The 20,829-nt window shown below is 38.7% G+C and overlaps 1 protein-coding gene across 7 annotated transcripts in view; it reads left to right on the forward strand.

Moving 5' to 3' along the window:
* The window catches only part of BRD1 (bromodomain containing 1), a 106,533-nt gene that overhangs the window by 75,423 nt on the left and 10,281 nt on the right, over positions 1-20,829 (forward strand). For 6 of the 7 annotated variants that reach the window (XM_048836229.2, XM_048836232.2, XM_048836227.2 and 3 more), the window contains 2 exons: positions 10,090-10,225; positions 12,293-12,420. In XM_048836229.2, coding sequence (XP_048692186.1) covers positions 10,090-10,225; positions 12,293-12,420 — 264 coding nt within the window. Of the gene's footprint in view, positions 1-4,252; positions 4,476-10,089; positions 10,226-12,292; positions 12,421-20,829 lie in introns of those variants that run through there. The other variant, XM_048836233.2, reaches the window with a different exon arrangement.

A 20,829-nucleotide genomic window follows, 5' to 3' on the forward strand; every position in this document is an offset into this window, starting at 1 on the left:
TAGAAAATCCTTCTTGCAGTTTCTCCATTCAGTGATCTCTGCAGGCTTAAGTGGTTCCTTGCACAAAGTTATATGTGTGGCCGTATCAAAGACCATTTTATGGTAAAACTCTGTTTTAGAAGGACCGTATGCAAAGGATGATAAAAGATTCTATGCTTTGGCAAATGAAGAAGTACAATGTGGTGTTTGCTTTTGTATTCTCCAAAGGAAATTATCACAACTGACTCTAGCCTTAAATGTGGGACAGAGCGAAGACACTGAACATCCAGGCAGGAGTCATGGAATCTGCAGAAAGTAATGGAGTATAAACTTTCTTGAACATAAGGCGGAGCATACATTCTTTCCAGAGCCAACTACAAAGCTGTCATTAAGCAGTCACCATCTTCTATCTAAAACTAACAGGAAGCATCTGCATCTACTTCATTCCAGTGGGCAGAGGTATATGTAGTCTCAGTTTAAGCAATGCATATTAAACAGTAGCACAGGCAGACTGGCTTACTTTCTGCATGTTGGACGAACGGAATTTACATCAAGAAATCTTTTGCTTGGAACAGATGGGTTACCCCAAAATTTAGACCTGCCGTGACCACAGCTAAGAGAATAGATAAGGGAACTGAGACCAAGGTTGAAACAAAAATAGTTATGTCACAGGTCTGCTCTTCTTTGTCTTGCCATTGATTTTGCTCTTAAACAGTGTGTTAAAAGGACACCATCAACTTAAAATCTATTTTCAAAATATAAGTTGAAAGTAGTTTCAGGTAGTACACCTGCCCATGAATTCCCCAGACACAATCATGTTTGTTTTATTCAAAAATTATTCTTCTCTCCCATGTAACTGTGAGAAACATCCGCATGTCCAAAAGACAAAATTAACTACACAGAGGAAACTACACAAGATGCTCTTAATGCACAAAGTAAATGTGCTGGTAAAATGTATTTATTAGTGATAGGAACGTCAGATATTACATGTAACAATAGTAGGAAAAATATTTGCAGACAGAAGCATTAATTTTAAAAAGATCTTTTATCAGAGAACAAAATAGAATGGTCAAGGATCCATCTGGTCTTGCAGGCTGTACTGTCCCAAACTGGGACAATTTTCAGTGCCAGAACTAGTATAGCTGCCAGTCAGGCACAGCTTCCCATCATACTAGCTTTAGGAAGGATAAACCTCTAAGAGAATACAGAGGCAGGAGTTAACATCCTGCTGTTAAGAAGAAAGGGTCTATGCCCCAAATTGGATAAAATACATGTATTTATGCAGAGAAAAGGATTTTTGGCCCAGGGAGATTAACATCCTGCAGATTCTTCAATTCTTACAGGGAAGCTTCTAATTAGGTCTGAGTGTCAATTCATTAGAAGTACAAGTGATAACATTGAGCATTGTTGTTCAGTCTGATTTTTTAACACAAAGTTGTCCATTCGTCCATGCACTAGGTGCTGATTAATTCCTGGGCAATCAAGGAATGTTTCATTTGAAGGCCCTCCATGCACTGACAAACTGTGTGAACTTTAAAACGTCTTGGAGTATTTTCTATGGGACTTCTCCCTCCCCTCTCCCCCGTTGCAATCCTCTTCAGCAAAATATTGGATCTGGGGTTACTATTCACAGAAAATCACTACTGTGCTTTTCACTAAGACAAGATTGCTGTGTGAACGGTTTCAAATACGTACACTTTCAAAAGTTGCAAAGAACTGTCCTCTTCAATTTTTGCTCAGATTGCTACCTGAAAAAGAAACTATGCAGGTTGCACACCTTAGGTTCATCTGCAAGCCATACAAGACACAACTAGCTATTTCAAGGAACTGGAGTTTACTAAACCACTCCAGCCTTTTAATCTGAAGAAATCTAAACTACAGCTATCTGGACTACCATTCCCACCTTTGCCATACACTGGACGTTGGATTTGCTGTCATCTTGTGATTGTCTTCAAGTGTGAGGTTTTCCACGTTGCAGAAATTAAAAGGTTTACAAGTGTATATAGTTTTATATATTGTGTATCTTTTTTCCTCCCAGGAACTGGGATTTTCTTAGTGATTTACCAGTAATACAGAATTGCTGGGCATGTCTTCATAAGGGAGTAAAATTTTACTTGCCCGTTAATTAGTTTTCCTCTAGGTACAATGTCCAGCAATCAGACTTTCCCTTTTATGATGAACTTCTGTTTTCCACAAAGGAAAATAGATATTTGCGTTCTAGTTGGAAATGTTATGTTTTTAAATTAATTAAAACTACAATTCCAGAAGAACCATTCATTAGGGGAAGGTGAGGATGTGGGCAAAGCAGGTCCTGTTGGACAGCTCTGAGACTGCTAGGCTCATCTAACCTAATGAAGAATTCTGGGCACTTGATATAAGAAGATATTAACAGGTAAGTACTATTTTTCCAGCTAACAGTTCCCATTAAAATGTGAGTATTCTGCATCAGTGCCTCAAAATGGGAATATGTTATGTTGGTTCTAGTCTGCAAAAACATACAGGTATGTATAAATATACAGTTTACATGTTGTTTTTTATAAAAATGTGGAAAATTTAGAATGGAAATTACCAAGGGTACAACTTTAGTTTTTCTCCAGTTCTTTTTGCTTAATATTTGCTTAACCCTTACTTAATATTTGTGTCTTCTTATAATTCAGAAATACGTATTCCCATTCTGGTGTTAAATCTTCTTACTGTTTACTTTCACTGCATCTTGGCATAGATTATCCTAAATAATAACAGCCCCCTAGGTGAGTCTTTTCTTGTATCTGAGCCACATCTCACTGTAAAATACAAAGTAAAAGCCTGAAATCTATGTAGATAGATACGTTACATTTGTATTTATTGTTGCTTGTCATAGGCCATGCAAACTTGAGCTGACTTAAGTGAACTCACATAAAGTTTTTAAACTCCTCTGAGCTGTGTGTGCTTTTCATGGTTTATACTGTTTTGTCCCTGACATCACAAGTACTTTCTTTACTGTTGGAGCAGCCTCTTGGAAAACCCTTTTAAAACATTCTGTATTTAAGACCATTCTGCTTGCATATTCTACATTTTCTGTTTCTCTTCCACCACTTTTTTTCTGGAATGTTTTTGAAAGTTTTCCGTAGGTGTTGTCTCCTACCTATATATATAATTTCATTTTTTGTTTTTTGTTTGAACATAATCCTGTCCTGTGGAAGATTCAATCTGAACAGTTGATTAATTTTCATCTAGAAGTGTGCAGCTCAAAACATACTGTTTTTACAGAACAATCATGGTGAGCTAGGGACTTTTCTGACAATTCCAGCGTTACTGTAGATACAATTGGATATAGGATGAAATTTTTAAGCATTCTTTCTAAGAAATATACCTAAAATAAGCACTTTTATGATCATTCAAGTTAATGTTTGCTGAGTGTATTGACTAAATTTCCACTACGTGAAAATTTTCCATTTAGGAACTGAAAGGATTCTGTTGTACAGTATGTAGGCTACCAATATCCTTACATCATGAGCTCATTCTGAGCGTTCTCTGCTTTCTTTGAACCGTAGTCAAAATTATGGGCAAAAATTGAAAATTCATTTCTTAAGCATTGTCTCTTCATCCCAGCTCTTGGGTACCCTCTTCAAGATTACAGTAACTTGCTCTGATTTGTCTGCCACCTCTGTTTGAGTTTCTCTGGACTCTGACATGCTCTGAGATTCACCAGTGTGCTCTGAACTTGAGGGGTGTATTTTAGCTGTCTGCAGTGCACTCCAAGATTTACTGATGCAAATACATTTTCTCAAACTCACCCTGAGACTAATTTGATGAGAACTTTATGGATGTCTTCCCAGGCTGTTGATGCAGTTTGAAAGTAACTGGTTGTTTTCAGTAACTGGAGATATTCAGATATTTGTAGACTTGGTTAGACTATTCCTTTATGTATATAGGTATATGCATAGGCAGTGTAAAACCTCTTAAAATAGGGTCATCTGTCTTCTTATTCTCATTGGAAGGAATTTAGAAAATATCAAAACCATGTTCTTGATGAGTATCACACTCTCAAAGATTGTTTTCTGTGCTATCAATTTCTTATGTAAGTAATTTTCTTTTTCAACAATGAGCAACTGAATCTGAGTGAAGCCTCTGTTTTAGTCTTGCCTCTTGTGAAGCTTATGTTAAGTATTAGTACATGGAACATTTGTATAGTTTTCACTGTCTCTGGACACTGTGCTGCAAGGATGGCTTATTTATTTAAAAGCTTTGTTTCCTTTCAGTGAGACTTAATGGCTTTTTCACTGTCTTCCAGGTTCTCATATTAACTAATATCATGCTGGGTATTTATCTCTTTGGAGCCTAATTATTTTATATTATCCTCAACACGGAATGGAATTCAATTAAATGATCATTTTGGAACGCAGAAAGACAATTACATTTCAAGTAATTATTTTGGATCATGTTGGAGACACCAGCCATCCTTAAAACAAAAACAAAAAACATGAACACTGTTGGAGGAAGTCTTTGACATATATGAACCTATGCTCTTCATTCAATATATTTCCCCATCTCCGTAAGTTATAAAGTTGTACATGTTACAATATATGTGACACAAATTGGTCGCAGTATTTTTTTACCAATCCCCAGAGTCCTTACTCGGAGAACATGCTCTCTGAGGGATGATTGGTTAAGAATGTTCCATCTTTGCCCTCCTACCTTCCCTTCCCACCAATCGAATCTTCCTTTGAGATTGGAAATAATGCATACAAAAAAATCCCATACCTACTTTTGGTGCGTTTATATAATTCTATAAAATATGCATTATTAGAAGAAGTGTCTGGCTAAGAGAGGTTCTGACTGTCTGGGTATCCAGTATAAGTGCACAGATCAGGACTTGGTAACCAGTCATTTCTAAAGTGTATGAAACTATTTTTATATAAACAGTGATGCACTGTAAGAGGCATACAGATGTACCCAGGTATAACAACACACCTTATCCTGTACTAATGCTTACATATCCATCAAGCTGTGCATAATAAGGTTTGACTTGCATTGGAATTAAATTGGTTACGTGAATTCTGCTGGTTGCTTGTTCTTTCGGTGTCAACTGAATCTCAGAATGAGATTGCAGCCTTAAATGCACAACCTTGTATGTTTTTGGTAGTATTTTGTATATTCTTAACATATATTGCCCTTCAAACTTTTGTATTTTTCCTTTCCTTGTCCCTGCCTCTGCTCTGTCATCTCTGCATTTTACCTCCTCCTGCTTCACTGAATATGTTTAGATGTACACAGGATTCTACGTTGTTTGAAGTGTTATATTTTTAATTGCAGTATTCATAATTATAAATGCTGAAAATTTGCTTCCCCAAATGATCAGCGTTGGAGAAACCCAGAAGTAACTTGTGGATTCAATTTGCATTATTTATTTCTAGCTTAAAACTGTTCTGTAGTTTTGTAAATTTTTAAAATGTATTTTGTAGTACCCATGTCATTGATAATTACTCTGTGATTCACATGGAAGCTAATGTTGCTTATAAATTGTACAGTCTCTAGAAAGCTGTCTTATGTATTAAGAGTGGGAGCAGTAGTGACCCCTTACATTTAAAATTGCTAACAGTTTGCACTTGTTTAAAACTTCCTGCAAATTTCACCGATCAGGCTGAAAAGGTTTGTACTTGGTCTTTGCCTAAAAACGTTTGTGGAGGGGAGTTTTTGTTTTTGTTTTCTGTTTTGTGAAAGTCCGAATACAAAGAAATTGTATAGACTGCTTTGAATAGTTCTATAGCTGACGTAACTGGGGGTTGAAAGTTGAAGTAGTCGATGGAAATAGCTGCCACCGAAGTGTGACTTTTCCCTGTTGCATAGAAAACTAGTTTTAATGTGAACAAGTTGTGGGATTTTGAAAATTGAGTACATAGCATACACAGCTGATTTAATAGACTTTCTACAGACTTGTAAAGTGCGAAGGAGGGCAAAATTAAGATTCCCCCAAAGTCTTGTCTTTAGTGGATCTTGCTATGAAGATATTTTGCTGAACTTGTAAGATTCAAATGGATTGAGAGAAGATTCCTGCATACTTTACAGGAGGGAGCCTTGTCCTGATGTATTTTGTAACTGCCTGATATTTGCAGGAGATTGGGAGTCTGTCTACGCTGCAATGAAAGATCCACAACACTCCTGCAGCTGGCCCGGGCCAGCTAACCCTGGCTTGGGCTGTTAGGTTAAAATTGCAATGTAGATCTGGCTTAGGGTGGAGGCCAGGCTCTGGGACCCAATTCCCTTGCAGGATATCAAAGCCCAGGCTCCAGCCTGAGCCAGAATGTCTACACTGTAGTTTTTAGCTCCTCAACCTGAGCCCTTCAAATAACCTGAGTTCCGAGATTCAGTGCAATGCATTTTTTTTATTGCAGTATAGACATACCCTGAATGTCCTCCTGTTCTTGGGACAGGGAGCTTCATGGGTGTCTAGCCAAGCAGTTCCAGTTAATATAATTTAAATATGGTGTTACTGCTATGTTTACTTCTTTTTTATAAGTCAGCGATGCTTTGGAGTACTTAGAAAATTATGGTGATGAAATTTTATCATCCAGTTATGAAGTCACAATACAGATTTGCAACTAGATAACAGAACAATCTTGCCATTTTAGTTTCAAAGATTTAATGAGTCAGTCTCTATTTAAAATGCCTTTTTTTTTTTTTTTTTTTTTTTTTTTTACTTTTAAAAAGTAGAAGTTGTGGAGTTTTGTCATTTAGGATTTGGTATTCATTTAGTGGGATTACTGTGAACAGCTTCTGAAGATGAAATAAGTTAAATTTGAACTTTCCACAAAAAGATAAAGAGAAATAGCTAAATGTTTCGTGATTAGTGCTATTGCACTTTCTAAAGTTTCCCTTTATTTGACTCTTTTAGATCATATTGTACTACTAAGCCCCAAGCAGACTTTTAATCTTGTCCTGGGGGCGGATTCTAACTGTCTGTCTCATAATACAGCTCTAATTAGACTTTAGCTACCAGTCTTCTTTTATGAAACTTTCAGCCAGGAATTGAAGACTCGGGATGTAAAATCATAAAGTGATCTTAACACAGTAACGATTGTGATGTGTGTTGGGTTTGTTTTCTTTTTGTTAAAGACCCGCCCTGGACCCAATTGGAAGTTTGCTAGATGTAATGTTAAAAATATTGCGTTGGTGAAGTCAAAAACAATGAAACCCACTCAAATTCTTTATCCTAGGAAGGCCCTGCAGATGAAAATGTACCGTTCCAACTGCAGGTGGCACAGATCCCACATAGGCCAGACTTATTTAAGCCACATTATACAGTAGCATGTTATGCTACCCTAACCTTGCAAGGGTGCTTATACAGATTTCCTCTTGCTTTTCTGTTCATTAAAGGGCTAGGAACTCTGATAAAGTAAGTTGTGGAAACAGCTCTGATTTACCTCCTGACCCCACAGCACTAGGATTGATATGTGAGCCAACATCTGTTAGCTTCTTTAGTAGCTTAATCATTGTGTAATTTATATTTCTGGTTTCTGGCCACGATGCAAAACAAACAAATTGGCAAGACTTTATTTAAGAGTAGGTCTGTCTACCTGCTGACAGCTATCCTACAATGAAAGGATAACCTGCGGAAACCTATTACTAGTCTTTCTCAGTAAGGCTTCATGTCCTTTGTTTAAAACATTTCATATAGGCATCCTCTTAAATCACTCTTGCTTTGAAGGAATTTTCAGCAACATTAAGGTTAATCTCCTGGAACTACCTGCACTGACTGGCTGAGAATAAACATGATAAAAATGAGCATGATAAAGGGCTGATTAATGATTTACAATTTAGGGCTTCATGACGCTAATAAAATAATTACTTTATTCTCCTCTTCCTCCTCCTCATAGCATGTACATAGTTTTGTACTGAGGAACATTAAAAAATTGTATATTTTATTACTAGGACAGATCCAGTGGAGAATTGCAAAAGACACTAGAAGTTTCTGAATGGGAAGAATGATAGAAAAGTGAAAAATGAAAAAGTAATCTCTTCTTGTCATTTTTAATTTGTTCATCTTTTAAATATAAAGGTAGCAGACTATAACAGTCTGTTTTTTAAAGCATTGGATAGGTGCTTGTTTTTACATTGTCTATACAAATCTAAATACTTTGATACATAGAGGTTTCAAGAATTATGCTGAAAAGAGCTTGTGTGTGCAAACACCATAGGATAGGGTTGGATAGTATCAAATAAAATAGTGCGCTAATATAAAAAGATTTGATTAGTCAGTGACTTTGTGAGGGCTTGGGAAGTGGCATTTCTAGTTAGTAGTTAAATGAATTAGAATGTGGTAAAGTTACAAGTAACTCTACATGTGATCAGCCTTTGTCTTTACTACCGTGTGGTATGTAATACGTTTTTTTTGTACTTACTACTTTTTATAATTTTCCTGTCAATTTTGTTGCACTTCCAAAATACACAAGAATCTCCTAATGCAAATTAGAAAATTAAATAAGACAGAGGACTTGAGAAACGTCTTTAGAAACTTCTGCCTATGGAAATGAGGGTTCCGATATCCTTTATAGCATGTAGAATGGCTGTTTTTTACAGTTTCGATTTAAAAGTACAGAATGTCACAACTTTGCACATGTGATTTAAATAAAAAATTTGAATGTACATCATACTGTATGTCAAGAAAATAAGTGTGTTCTCAGAAGTCCTACTTAAGAATAAAATTAGATAATTCTAGAGGATCTCAAGGCCTATAGCAGCTAGCTGAACATGGATTCCTTTAGCTCACTGGTCCCTAAACTTTTTACATCATGTTCCTCCTCCCCCCCCCCCCTTTTACCCCTGTCCATGACCTCTTATCCCCCCGGAGCTGAGCACAGGAGCAGGGACACAGCTCTGGGAAGAGAGCCCACAGACAGGGGTAAGGGGGCTGAGGTTGGGGGTGGGAGCAGAGCCTCAGCCTGGGGCTGGGGGTGGGAGTGGAGCTTCAGCTGGGGGCTGGGACTACAGCTAGGGGCAGGAGGGGAGCCTCAGCCGGGGCCAGGAATGGAGCAAGGTGATCCTCCCTGAACTTCCCTAGGTGGGTGCGTCCCAGAGTTTGGGGACCTCTGCTTTAGCTTAATTTGCTCCATTTCTGTTGATGTTCTTCCTATGTCTGCTTTGACTCACATCTGTTTAAAATATAGAGTTTTTAAAGATGTATTTCTCATCGGATCCTATACAGATACACACTTTATTTAAGTAAAGAATGCTGTTTAAACACAGACAAATGAAGAGTCTTAAGAAATACAGACTGTATGAATAAGCAAATAGATGCAAGATTTATGGTGGCCCAGTTATAAAAGTCTCAGATTGGTAGCTTGAGCATTCTATGTGTTTTCTACTATGTTTTCCTCATCAGAAGGCTGAAACAAAACACACAAACTATGGTGACAAGACAACAGACATCAACTGAATTTACATTATTCATTTTGATAGAGAAGTAGACGAAATATTAATAGTCTTAAGTCTGGATTAAGTCTCTTAATAGTCTTAAATCTGGATTCTTGTTGAAATACATTATTCTGAAATAGGTTTTCAGGACCTGATTATAGTGGAAAGATTCCCTTTGACTCAGTGGACATTGGATAGGGCCCTTAATTAATCACCACTGCTGGTTACTTTGAGCATTGAATGGCTATTTTCAGTACTTCCTGTCTTGCAATTTACAGATTTTAAGTACATTAAACTTTTATAAAGATGAGTTTTCTGTTGATATTTTTATTTTTAAGAGTCTGCAAATTTTGTAACACTTTTTTTGTTCCTTGGTTCCAACCATGCACTCAAGATTAACTATCCAACGCAGTATTTATTGAAGTATGACATATGGGGAATATTTTTTGATGTGCCATTGTGCATATCTTATAATATAATCTTTATCTTTTTCCTGTTACCTGAAATTAACATCCTGTTTCTTAACATCTGGACTACACAAACTTTGCCTGATCTTTCATTTTTGAAAATGAAACATTTTATTTTTTCTTTTACTCACATCACAGTCACTTACCAGATGCGGAACAAAAATTATGTAAACATATGTATATAGACTTGTATAAAAACAAAATGTAGTTTAAAATTCGGTGTAATGTATACCACTCATTTACATTACAGGCCTATCAAATGGTTTTGGAGATGGAAGTAAAGAGAGAGAGTTAGATGATGCTCCAGGAAGAAAAGTTGAACCTCGTCGCCGCTGTGCATCCGAATCTAGCATATCCTCCAGTAACAGCTTTTTATGTAATTCAAGGTAAAAATCTGACTATTTTTTTTGCCCTTTTAAAATTTTTAAGTTTTAAATAAAGAACTATAATCATGCACCAGCAAACTAAAAAGTATGCCCTAAACTAGAGCAACAACACATACATGTCTGGTTTTAAAAAAAATGTTTAAATTCTCATTTTTAGGTTTCAAAATTAACACAACATTGAGGTTCATATCTTTTGAAATCATTTCAGGCTTTCTGCAAAATCAGAACCCAACACTGCTTCAGTTTACACGAAATTCATGTTTTGTAGGTTATCACAACCATTAGGGCTAGAAACTTTTTTTTCCCCCTATTAATGAAGGCATATATTCTGGAGCCCAGTTTTGCAGCAGGGGGTGAATTACATAGCAAATTCCATGGCCATAGAACCAGGGAGTAATTCATGCAGTGATATAGTTCTTAATTGCATTTCTTGAATGGTTGTCCATATGAATCCACTCTCCAAAAAAGGAGGGAAGGTGAGAAACGAATCTCTTGTTAAGGGTTCCTGAATAAGAAAAAAGAAATGAAAGGGCAATTGGGCTGCACCCACATTTGTGCACTTATGTCCTAGAGCAAGAGGGTAGGGTGGGTGAACGTGGGGCTTCACTTGAGTCTTGAAAGCTTGCTTGAAAGTTCCAGGCTCGTTCACCAATGGTGCATATCTCCCGTGAATGTGACTTGATATGGCAGTCATCGGGAAGAACCAGAGTTGCTTTAATAAGTAACCATTTTTCTGCTGTGTACTCTTAAATTCACCATCAATGTTGGACTGCTTAAGAGGTTAGCATTAACATATTCATGCCCCAAAATTTGATTTGCATAGCATAAGGAAAATTTCATATTGCATTCCTTGAGGATGAGTGATGTATTGTGAATGCAGTGCAAAATAATTTCTGGTCAAATTACTTAAATCTTTTAAAGTGAAAATACAGGAGTGTGCAAAATTTATCCATGGGAAAATATCTATAGTTCAATGATGTTTCTGAACATCACTTTTTGGGAGGGTGGAGGAGAAGGAATTCTTATTCTCTAGTTAGATCTTTTGCTTATCAGTACAAGTTGAATCAATCAATTTGTACATGTTGTCTGGCTATACTGAAAGAAAAGACTTGATGTGGTTTTAATCAGGCTGCAACCTTATTGTTAAATGTTGAGGACTACCTGGCAGATAAAAGTGTACAGTGCAGGTAACTCCATGATCACTCAATATGTACCTGGGAGGCTTCTGCCAGCCCCCTTCCATCCAGGTCCTCCAGCCAATCCATTGCTGAGACCTTACCATCCCCACCCCCCGGAATGAGGGTTAAGGTGGGCTATAAGGAAGAGGGGTTGGCTCCTGCCATGCCAGTCATAGGAGCCCCAAACCCCCTCCTCCCCTTTAACAAACACCTCCTTTTTAAGTCCTTTATCAACCCATTTATCTGGTCATTGTACTCAATAAGGAAGGGATTCCTGCACTGGACACCTGCCCCACACTTACATAATGAGTTGCGGCATCAGAACCTAACTCCTGTTCCTACTCACCATAATAAAGTTCTTCCTGAACCGCTGTGAGGAAGGTGAAAAACCCCCTACTCCACCTAGGCCAATCTGGTGGTAGGGAAAAATTTCTTCCCAGCCCCTCTAGAAAGGAGCGGCTAGTGCAATGCCCAAAGCAGGTCCTGACCAAACCTGGTATTTGCCACCTCCAAGAGACGGGAAGGTGGGTGCTGCTCCACCTGGTCTGTGGAAAAGGGTATTCTCCCACTAGGCTTGCCCCTTTTCAACTCCCCAGCCTTTCCAATCCCTGGAGGATGAGTGCTCTTTTGCAGCAGCCTCTGAGCCACTCTCCCACCCTCTGCCCATAAAGCGCGATTTCCCATCTGCCAGCAAGCTGGACAACGGCCCTCCCCGCTTAAGGTGGGTGCAGTCATTCTGTGAAATACAGTAGAATTTACTACTCACCTTCAGGTAACTGTAGTGACATATGAGTACTATATCTTAAATTCCAAACATTTTGACAGAAGGGAGTGGAGGGAAGTGAGCATACTAGTTTTCCAGTAACATTTAATATTTATACCTCTGCAGTTTTAGCTTGCCAAAGTGTGGTAAAGGCAAACCAGCGCTTATACGAAGACACACCTTGGAAGACCGAAGTGAGTTGATATCATGTATTGAAAATGGAAACTACGCAAAAGCAGCAAGAATTGCAGCTGGTAACTATAATAATTGTATTCTTAAAGTACATTGTTAGGGGGCTTATTCCTTTAACCACTTATTTCCCTGGTCCTTCTCGTATGAACAGAGAGCAACAATACCCGAAGTCCAAAGGTGCAGACAATTCGATGTTTATTGGGGTGAACTTCCAGCAAGCATGATTCCAGTTTCCTTCCTTAGTGTCCTCCTTCACAGCTCTGACACCACAGAGCCTTACCTGTGTCCCTGTTCCCATTTCTGCCCTTTGCAAAACATGATTCCAATTCCCCACCCCCATTCCCTGTTTCCATTTCCCCCTTTAGCAAAACATGATTCCAGTTTCCCCACCCCCATTCCTTGTTCCCATTTCCCCCACCCACCCACTCACTTCCTGATTGACTGCAGACTATATAGTAAAACTTGAGTTCTGCTTAGCTATACCTTAACCAATCATTTTACTGAAATTTAACTAGCCAATCCTAACATATTGTAACATGATTATTTAACCAATTATATCCCACCACCTTAATTAGTTTACACCCAGCAAAATTAATTATACAGCAGATAGAAACAATCACAGAAGCAGACAGAGATTATACAGATAAACAATAGGGAAATGGGGACTACAGTGATAGAACAACAAAGAAATGAGGATTTTACATCCCACCTATTGATAAGTGAGTTCTTGCCAGACAGGATGCTATCAAACTAAGTTTCCTTTTACATCTTCTAGGCACTTCCCTTTCTCTGGAGGCGATAGGCATTATCAGGACAGGATTGTATTCCTAACAGCCCAATAGCACCTTATCTCAATGTGACTAGTTTGGAATGTGAGGATGTGACCATTCGCTTCCCAGCTTATGGCTGCCTCTGCTGCTTAGTCAAATATCTTAGCCTAACCACAGGGCCTCAGACTATCTTAGTAAGAGAAGGACCTTACACTGGCGGACAGTGATTTCGATTCTTTCTTTTATACCTCTATAACTAGCTAAGTGATAAGAACACACCTATATTCTTAGAGTGTAGGCCTTTACAGACAGGCCTGAATATCTGTATCCTAACATACACTATTATAAGTCTGTATTTTGCCAAGCTGCTTAAGACCAGATTTTGACATCTTTATTTGCATTATATAGTATCTCACTCAACAAGTAACCTGTTGATTTCACTGGCACTGTTCCTAAAGTTAGGGTGTAGGAATCTGACCAATAGAAACTTACTAATTTTGTTTTGGACTATTTAACTTTTAAATATGTTTTTAAAAGAAATTAGTCTCTTTGAAGTAAATAAGGCTACTCAAGTAATGCAAGCACAGTTTGGTTCAAAATCTTATCTACAATTGTATTCCATCATCAGGCATATTAAATATTCAGTGCATAATTAATTAATATTTGCATCTGTCTCTCTTTGATGTGCTTATTTTTATATAAACTTGTGTCATGGTGAAAACCACATAAATAAGTGAAGTGAAAAGACAGAATTGTAGCACAAGCTGTAAGTAATGTTCCATTACTTTAATTATTTGATTGGGGGGCTTAATGGCATTTGCTATACTTGATGGCAGAATGGTATTTCACACGTATTAGAGTTTTACAGATTTATATGTTCAACAAATTCATGCAGAACAAAATAACTCAGTAGTCTGAGGAAATAATAGGTCTGGTGATAGCATAAACATCTAACAGGTATAATAGGTTGTGAAAAATGGATGTATAATTTTTTCTTCATCAGTTTCCTTATTTTTCATGTTATTACATGGCTTATCCTTTCCTTTCCATCTCTTCCTCCCTCATCCCCAGAGCTTCTCTACTTCAACAGCTACTGGTGGGCAGTTCTACATTTAGTTTTTTCATTTTTGAGTTTTTTCACTTGCTCTCTTCCCTTCACACCCAGCTCTTAGTTGGGTGTTGCTTGCTCCTCCTCCTGTCTCTGTTCTAATGTGCTGGTTCGCTGTGCTGAAATAACTCGGAGGCAAATGCCGTTTAATAGAGCCAGAGGAAGTACTGAATTGGTATTTATTGCTGCATTTTCTCTGACATGAGGTGATTTCAACATCCTTTACCAATCGGTGTCTTTGGTACCTTATGGAAGCTAGATAGAGAGGGAGATGTAGTGAAATGTCCAGTTTCCATCCAATGAATTACAACAAAAGTTAACTCTGAGGCCATGGTTTGACTACCCTCTGTATGCTACAGTTCAGTACAAAAAAGTTATATTTTAACTTTCATTATGTAGGACCGAGGTTTTCAAAAGTGACCAACGATTTTGGCATGTCTCATTTTTGGCCAGAACTGTGGTGCCTTCCCGGTCCTGATTTTTCAGAGGGTTTGTGCTCATCTTTTTCTGAAAATGGGATACGTTTAAGGCATCTCAAGTTGGACATCCAGTGTCACTTGTGCAAATGCTGACCTAGATGCACAAAATAGAAATAATGGCTCCCACAGAAACCTTAATGGAGGCAAAGTGCATTCATTGTATTTTTTTTAAAATAGCTTATGTTGTTTTAACAGCTTCAGAACTGCCTAGAGTATGTAGTACATGGAGTAAAATGAACCTCAAGTGCTACCTCAAAACCCCCAGTACAGTATTTTGAAATGCTGAAATTCTAGTCTTTTTACATTGATCTATATGTGTAACTGTAATAAAAAGTGGCGTATTTCAGTGTACGCATACAACACGCACACAGATGATGGAAGTAGATTATGGACCCAATTAAAGTACATTCTGATTCTAGAGATTTTACCAAGTCTAGTAGTATCCCTCACCTTGAGTAAAGGGAATACCTTTGAAACATTTACTCTTTCTGAAATCAAAATAAACTTTAAGTGTACCGTCTGCTTGAATGTAGAATACCAGTGCATTCAATTTATAAAAGAATCAGCTGCATATAGTGATCAAAGCCACTGAGATCATCATTCCTATACTCCACTTGTAAGAATCAATGCCTTATAAGAATCAAATCATCTGAAATGGATGTGATTCTTATAAAAGGAGTGCACTGTATGTGTGTATATATATTATGGAGGGCACTTATCATGGCTATGTAGTTAAGGTTGTGTTGAGTTTTGCAAATTTATTTATATATTACACACAAACTATTCTAGGAGAACGTTATTAAGGTTGCCAAGTAAAGTTAGGAAGTGCCAGAATTAAGACTGCTTGCGCAACCTTAATTTGACCCATTGTGTCTGCGTCTTTAATAACACGTTCACTTACTATTTTTTTTGACAGAACTCCTGCCTCATTCAATGGACAGGACAGGTAGCACTCAATAAACGAGCAGCTATTCAATATTTTATATTTTCCTCATTATTCAGTGTGTGGCCTCATGCCTTATTCACTGCAGCATATTCAAACCCTGCTCTGAAGACAGAATTTCTCATTTCCTCAAGGGCTTCTCTATGTCACTCATCACAGTACTATGAGTTCTTCACAAACATTGAATAAATGTATTTTCAGACGTCTCTGAGGTGAGAGGATGGTGTCATCCACATTTTATAGATTAAGGGAACAGAAAGATTAAGGGCAAGTATCCACTAATTTTGGGTATCCAATTTGAGATGACTAGAAAACAGATTTTTCACAGTACTTAGTATTATTTAGCACTTTATATGCTAAAAGCACTGCTCTTACTTCAGTTGCAGCTGAGAGTGCTCCTTACTTCTGCAAATCAGGCCCCAGGGTATCAAGTTAGGCACCCAGAAAATGAAAAGTTGGGTTGAAGTGACTTGCGCAGCATATCATAGGAACTCTGTAGCAGAGGCAAGGATGGAATCCCATTCTCTAGGGAAGCATTCGACTGCCTTAACCATCCTTTCTCTTCTTTGCAGTCCTCTGCCTCATTCACTATCTGCCTTTCCATCTGCAGAAAGAGGGAGAGCTGGCACTCATCTGCATAGAGTGTGTCAAGTTGTAGCCCCTCTTCCAGCTCCTGTAGAACCTCTTACTGAGGTTCTGGTTGCACTTCTCCCTGCACCTCCTGATCCTGGGACACCTGTCCATAGCCCCACAAAGTTGCAGGACCTCCTTATCAGACTCCTCCTGTTGCTGGCCAAGACATGTGTACATCATACCAGGAAGAGGAAGTTGGACAGTGGAATATTCTATTTTCTTTACCTTGTTCTGTCACTCCTCAAAGCAGAGTTCCCCTGGGTGGTGTCCACTGACTCCTCAGATACCTTTGAGGAGCAGTGGGTGCTGTCAGGGGTGTTCTGCCCAGTATTCCCTTCCAGTTACCTGATTTTTGCCCTGTGACTTTCACTCCCATCCCTGTTTTTTCATTTGTTGTCCCCAGTATTCACTTGTAGCCCAGGTTTACTGCCCCTCTCTCCCCTCCTGGCTAAGATAAAGGGTCTTTAGCTGTTGGCAGGCTTAGGCCTATTGTTTTCCTGGAACCACAGTAGGTGCACCACCTAACTTCTGCAACAAATGAGACAGCAGTCCTACATACAACAGCCTCCTTTGCTACACAAACCTGATTCATACTCGGAGCAGATCCATCCTGTGCACTGAATAAGGCAGAATAATGTGGAAAAAAATTGTTTGTGATCATGTTAATTAATGCCTATACCATGCATGCACACAAAAGGACTGAACTCAAGTTGCACAGGCAATCTTAATTCTTGGATTTCCAAGCTTTTGCCTGACTTTGCAGTCTTAATAATGTTCTGTTAACATTGTTTTATGTGTGTGTATATCCTAGGTTTTTAAAAAGCAAACTGAGAAATTCCATCATGTGGCATCATATTGATATCATTGATAGCGTTGTTCATCAGCAGGATTGGAATCTTAAACTCCATCACCCAGACTGCTTCCACTTGAGCTAACAGAGTAACTGATTGCAGTAATGGGTTGTCTTCCTTTATGTGGACCCACACTAGAGGGGGATGGGACACACTTTGCCAGTGGATTTCATAGTTATTTGGTGACAGCAGAGAAATGGTGAGACTCTCGGAATCTTGGGTTGCATTCCAGGCTCTGGAGGGCTGTATGCTCTAGTGAACACAGACTCTTTAGCTCATTCTCACAAACTTGATCCCTTCTACCCCATTTCCTCCAACCTCTCCCAGTCCTCCTCCTGTCTCCCTTCCCCACTCACAGTTCCTTTTCCCAGTCCCTTTTTCTTTGCCTACCCAGTCCCAGGCTACACTCCTTTATCTTCTCATCCCAGTCCCAATCTCCTTGCTTAGCCAGTCCCAGTTCCCACTCTCCTATCTCAACTCCTTATCCCCATCTCCTTGCTCAGACAGTCTAATCCCCCCCACTTCCTGGCTCCTCATCTGATTTATCTCTCTCTGTCTCACCACCACACTGCCTTCCAGTCCTAGCCCTGGTCTACACTGGGGGGCTTGGGGGGAGGGGGGGGTCAATCTAAGTTACGCAACTTCAGCTACGTGAATAACGTACCTGAAGTCAACGTACTTAGATCAACTTACCATGGTGTCTTCACCGCAGTGAGTCGACTGCTACCGCTCCCCCGGTGACCTGCCTGCTCCTCTCACAGTACTGAAGTACAGGAGTCGACGGGAGAGCGCTTGGGGGTTGATTTATCGCATCTAGACTAGACACGATAAATCAATCCCTGCTGGATCAATCGCTGCCCACCGATCCGACGGGTAATGAAAACATATCCCTAGTCTTCCTCCCCAGGTTTCTCATCCAGTCTCAGTCTTCCCCACTTGGCTCCTTGTCCTTGCCTTCCAACACCCACCCTCAGATTCCTAGACCCAGTCCTTCCCCATCCATTCCTCCCAATTCAGCTTTTTGGCTCCTCTGCATTCGAATCATTCAGCTTCCTCCGCGCTGCCTGCGTGCCACGGGAAGTCACTGAAAGCACGGGAGAGTCAGGTCTCCACTAAGAACTGAGAGAGGTTCAAGCATGCTTAGTGAGTACTGACTCTAAGGAGATTTTTAGCTGCTTAAATTAAAGTCCCTACTGAGCATGGGCAAACTGTGGGTTTTTTCCACAGAGGTTTGTAACTTGGCTAAATGTGGGTGGATTTTCACTGGGACAGCAAAAGGCACATTCCTGACATCAAGGCCACTTCCTGTCAAATTTAGAGTCCTTGTGCCACAGTAATAGAGCTTTTCAAAGACAAGGTCACCAAGAATATTTTAACATAAGCAAAACTATGTATTTTTCCCTAGCTTTTGTCTCAGAAATGGCTAAATCATTTTAACTGAAACTTTCAAAAAAAAATTCAGCCTGAGGAAGATATGCGGCATGTAGAATTTCAGCCTAGTCGCTTAAAGCACAGTGGCAGTCCAAGAAAAAACAACAAAAAAACAAAAACCAACAATGTTAAGAACCATTAGGAAAGGGATAGATAATGAGACAGAAAATATAATACCTCTATATAAATCCATGGTATGCCCACATGTTGAATACTGCATGTGGATCTGGTCGTCCCATCTCAAAAAAGTTGTTTTGGAATTGGGAAAGGTACAGAGAAGGGCAACAAAAATGATTAGGGGTATGGAGAGATTAAAAAGAGTGAGACTTTTCAGGTTGGAAAAGAGACGAGTAAGGCATATGATAGTGGTCTATTAAAATCTTGACTGTTATGGAGAAGTGATTAAGGAAATGCTGTTTACTCCTTCAAATAACACAAGAACTAGAGGTCACCCAATGAAATTAATATGCAGCAGATGTAAAACAAAAGGAGGTAATACTTCACACAACATAGTCAACTGTGGAACTCTTTGCCAGGGAATGTTGTGAAGGCCAAAACTATAACAGGGTTCAAAAAGAAAATAGATAAATTCATGGAGGATAAGTCCATGAATGGCTATTAGCCAGGATGGTTAGGGATCCAACACCGTGTAAGTGTCCCTAGCCTCTTTGCCAGAAGCTGGGAGTGGATGGCGGGATGGGATCACTTGATGATTACCTGTTCTGCTCATTCCCACTGAATCACCTGGCATTGGCCACTGTCGGAAGACAGGATACTGGGCTAGATGGACAATTGGTCTGACCCAGTATGGCTGTTCTTATGTTCTTAAGTTTGGCAAAGTTATAATGAACTGAAAATAGGGTCTAATAATGGGACGTGTCGAGTAACCTTAATAATCAGTGGTGCCACCAGCTCCACCTAGAACATGCAAATGGTTTGTGACTATATAGTATGTTATATTTTAAAATTAACCTCCAAATTCATTATTAATGAGTTGGTTTAAACTTTACAAAACTTGAATTCCTCATTTAGGACTGTGCAGATACCAAGTTTGAAGTTATAAATCAAAGCTGGTATCTGTCTCAACCATAGCTGTAGGACCCTTCAGACTCTCCCTGTTTTTTTTTCAGTTCACAGGAGTATTTTTATTTACATCTTTTGACAACAGATTTCAGATTTTCTAGCAGTGTAAGCTGCCATGACTATTAGCACAACAGGAATAAATGCAGTTCCTCTTCTAGACTGGGGTAATCAGAATTTTTTCTTGTGGTAAGAGAAAATTACTGACTGTGCATTTTTGTATAGCATCCCCGTCACCAAAGTAGGTAAGTGCTTATTAAAGGAAGTATTATCCATGAGATTTCACTGTTGGTCACGTCTTGAGAATTCTCTCTGAGGGAGACTTGCCACATTCCACATGCATGCAACAAAAGCATATACACCTTCTTAGCTTTAAATCATTTCCTTTTCTTTTATGTTGACTTTGCAGCTGAGAGAAATGTAAGTTTCTTTATTGTTTACCTTGTGTTAGCTTATTCTAAATAAAGATCCTGTACTGTTCTTCACATAAGTTTAAATACATCTAGTTCCTGTATCTGTAGTATTTTGGATCCTAATGAAGCTCAAGATGGAATTAAGAGACCAGAGCAATAGAGAATGTACCTAAACCAGTTTATTTGTCAATCATGCTGAAAATGATTGTTGACAATGTTGTTAGATTTGAGATCTTGCCAAAATTCTTCACTTGGAATTAGCACAGCTCTTTCCGTAATATTCTTGAATATCTTCTTTCCTTAACCAAGCTCTTAAAAGGGTAGTTTGATATCATCAGAACCTTAAGATGTAAGTCTGTCCTTGTTGTTCCCTTGTCACTTATGAATTGAAGAATATTGTATGGTTTTGATAAAGAAAGTGTTAGATTGTATAAAATTTTCTTAATACTTTTTTCTCATGTCTCAAAAAAATCTACAGAAGTTACATATGAAGAAAATAAACGAGAAGATTTTTTATTTTCCCCGAAGGCTGAACAGTTTAGTATTAAAAAGTAGAATTGTGCCATCAAGAATAAATCAGTATAATGCAATCCTCTTGATCAAAGGCCTGAACCAAAGCCCTTTTGAAGTCAGTGGTGAGACTCCCATTGACTTCAGTGGGCTTTGGATCAGGCCTTTAAAACTGCTGGGAAAACTGTCTTGGGTTCTGCTTTTTTTGCTTACATTGATACTGTAATAAATCATATTTCACAGTTGTGCTCTT

The sequence above is a fragment of the Caretta caretta genome, chromosome 1 (assembly GCF_965140235.1).
Source record: "Caretta caretta isolate rCarCar2 chromosome 1, rCarCar1.hap1, whole genome shotgun sequence".
Taxonomy (NCBI): domain Eukaryota; kingdom Metazoa; phylum Chordata; order Testudines; family Cheloniidae; genus Caretta; species Caretta caretta.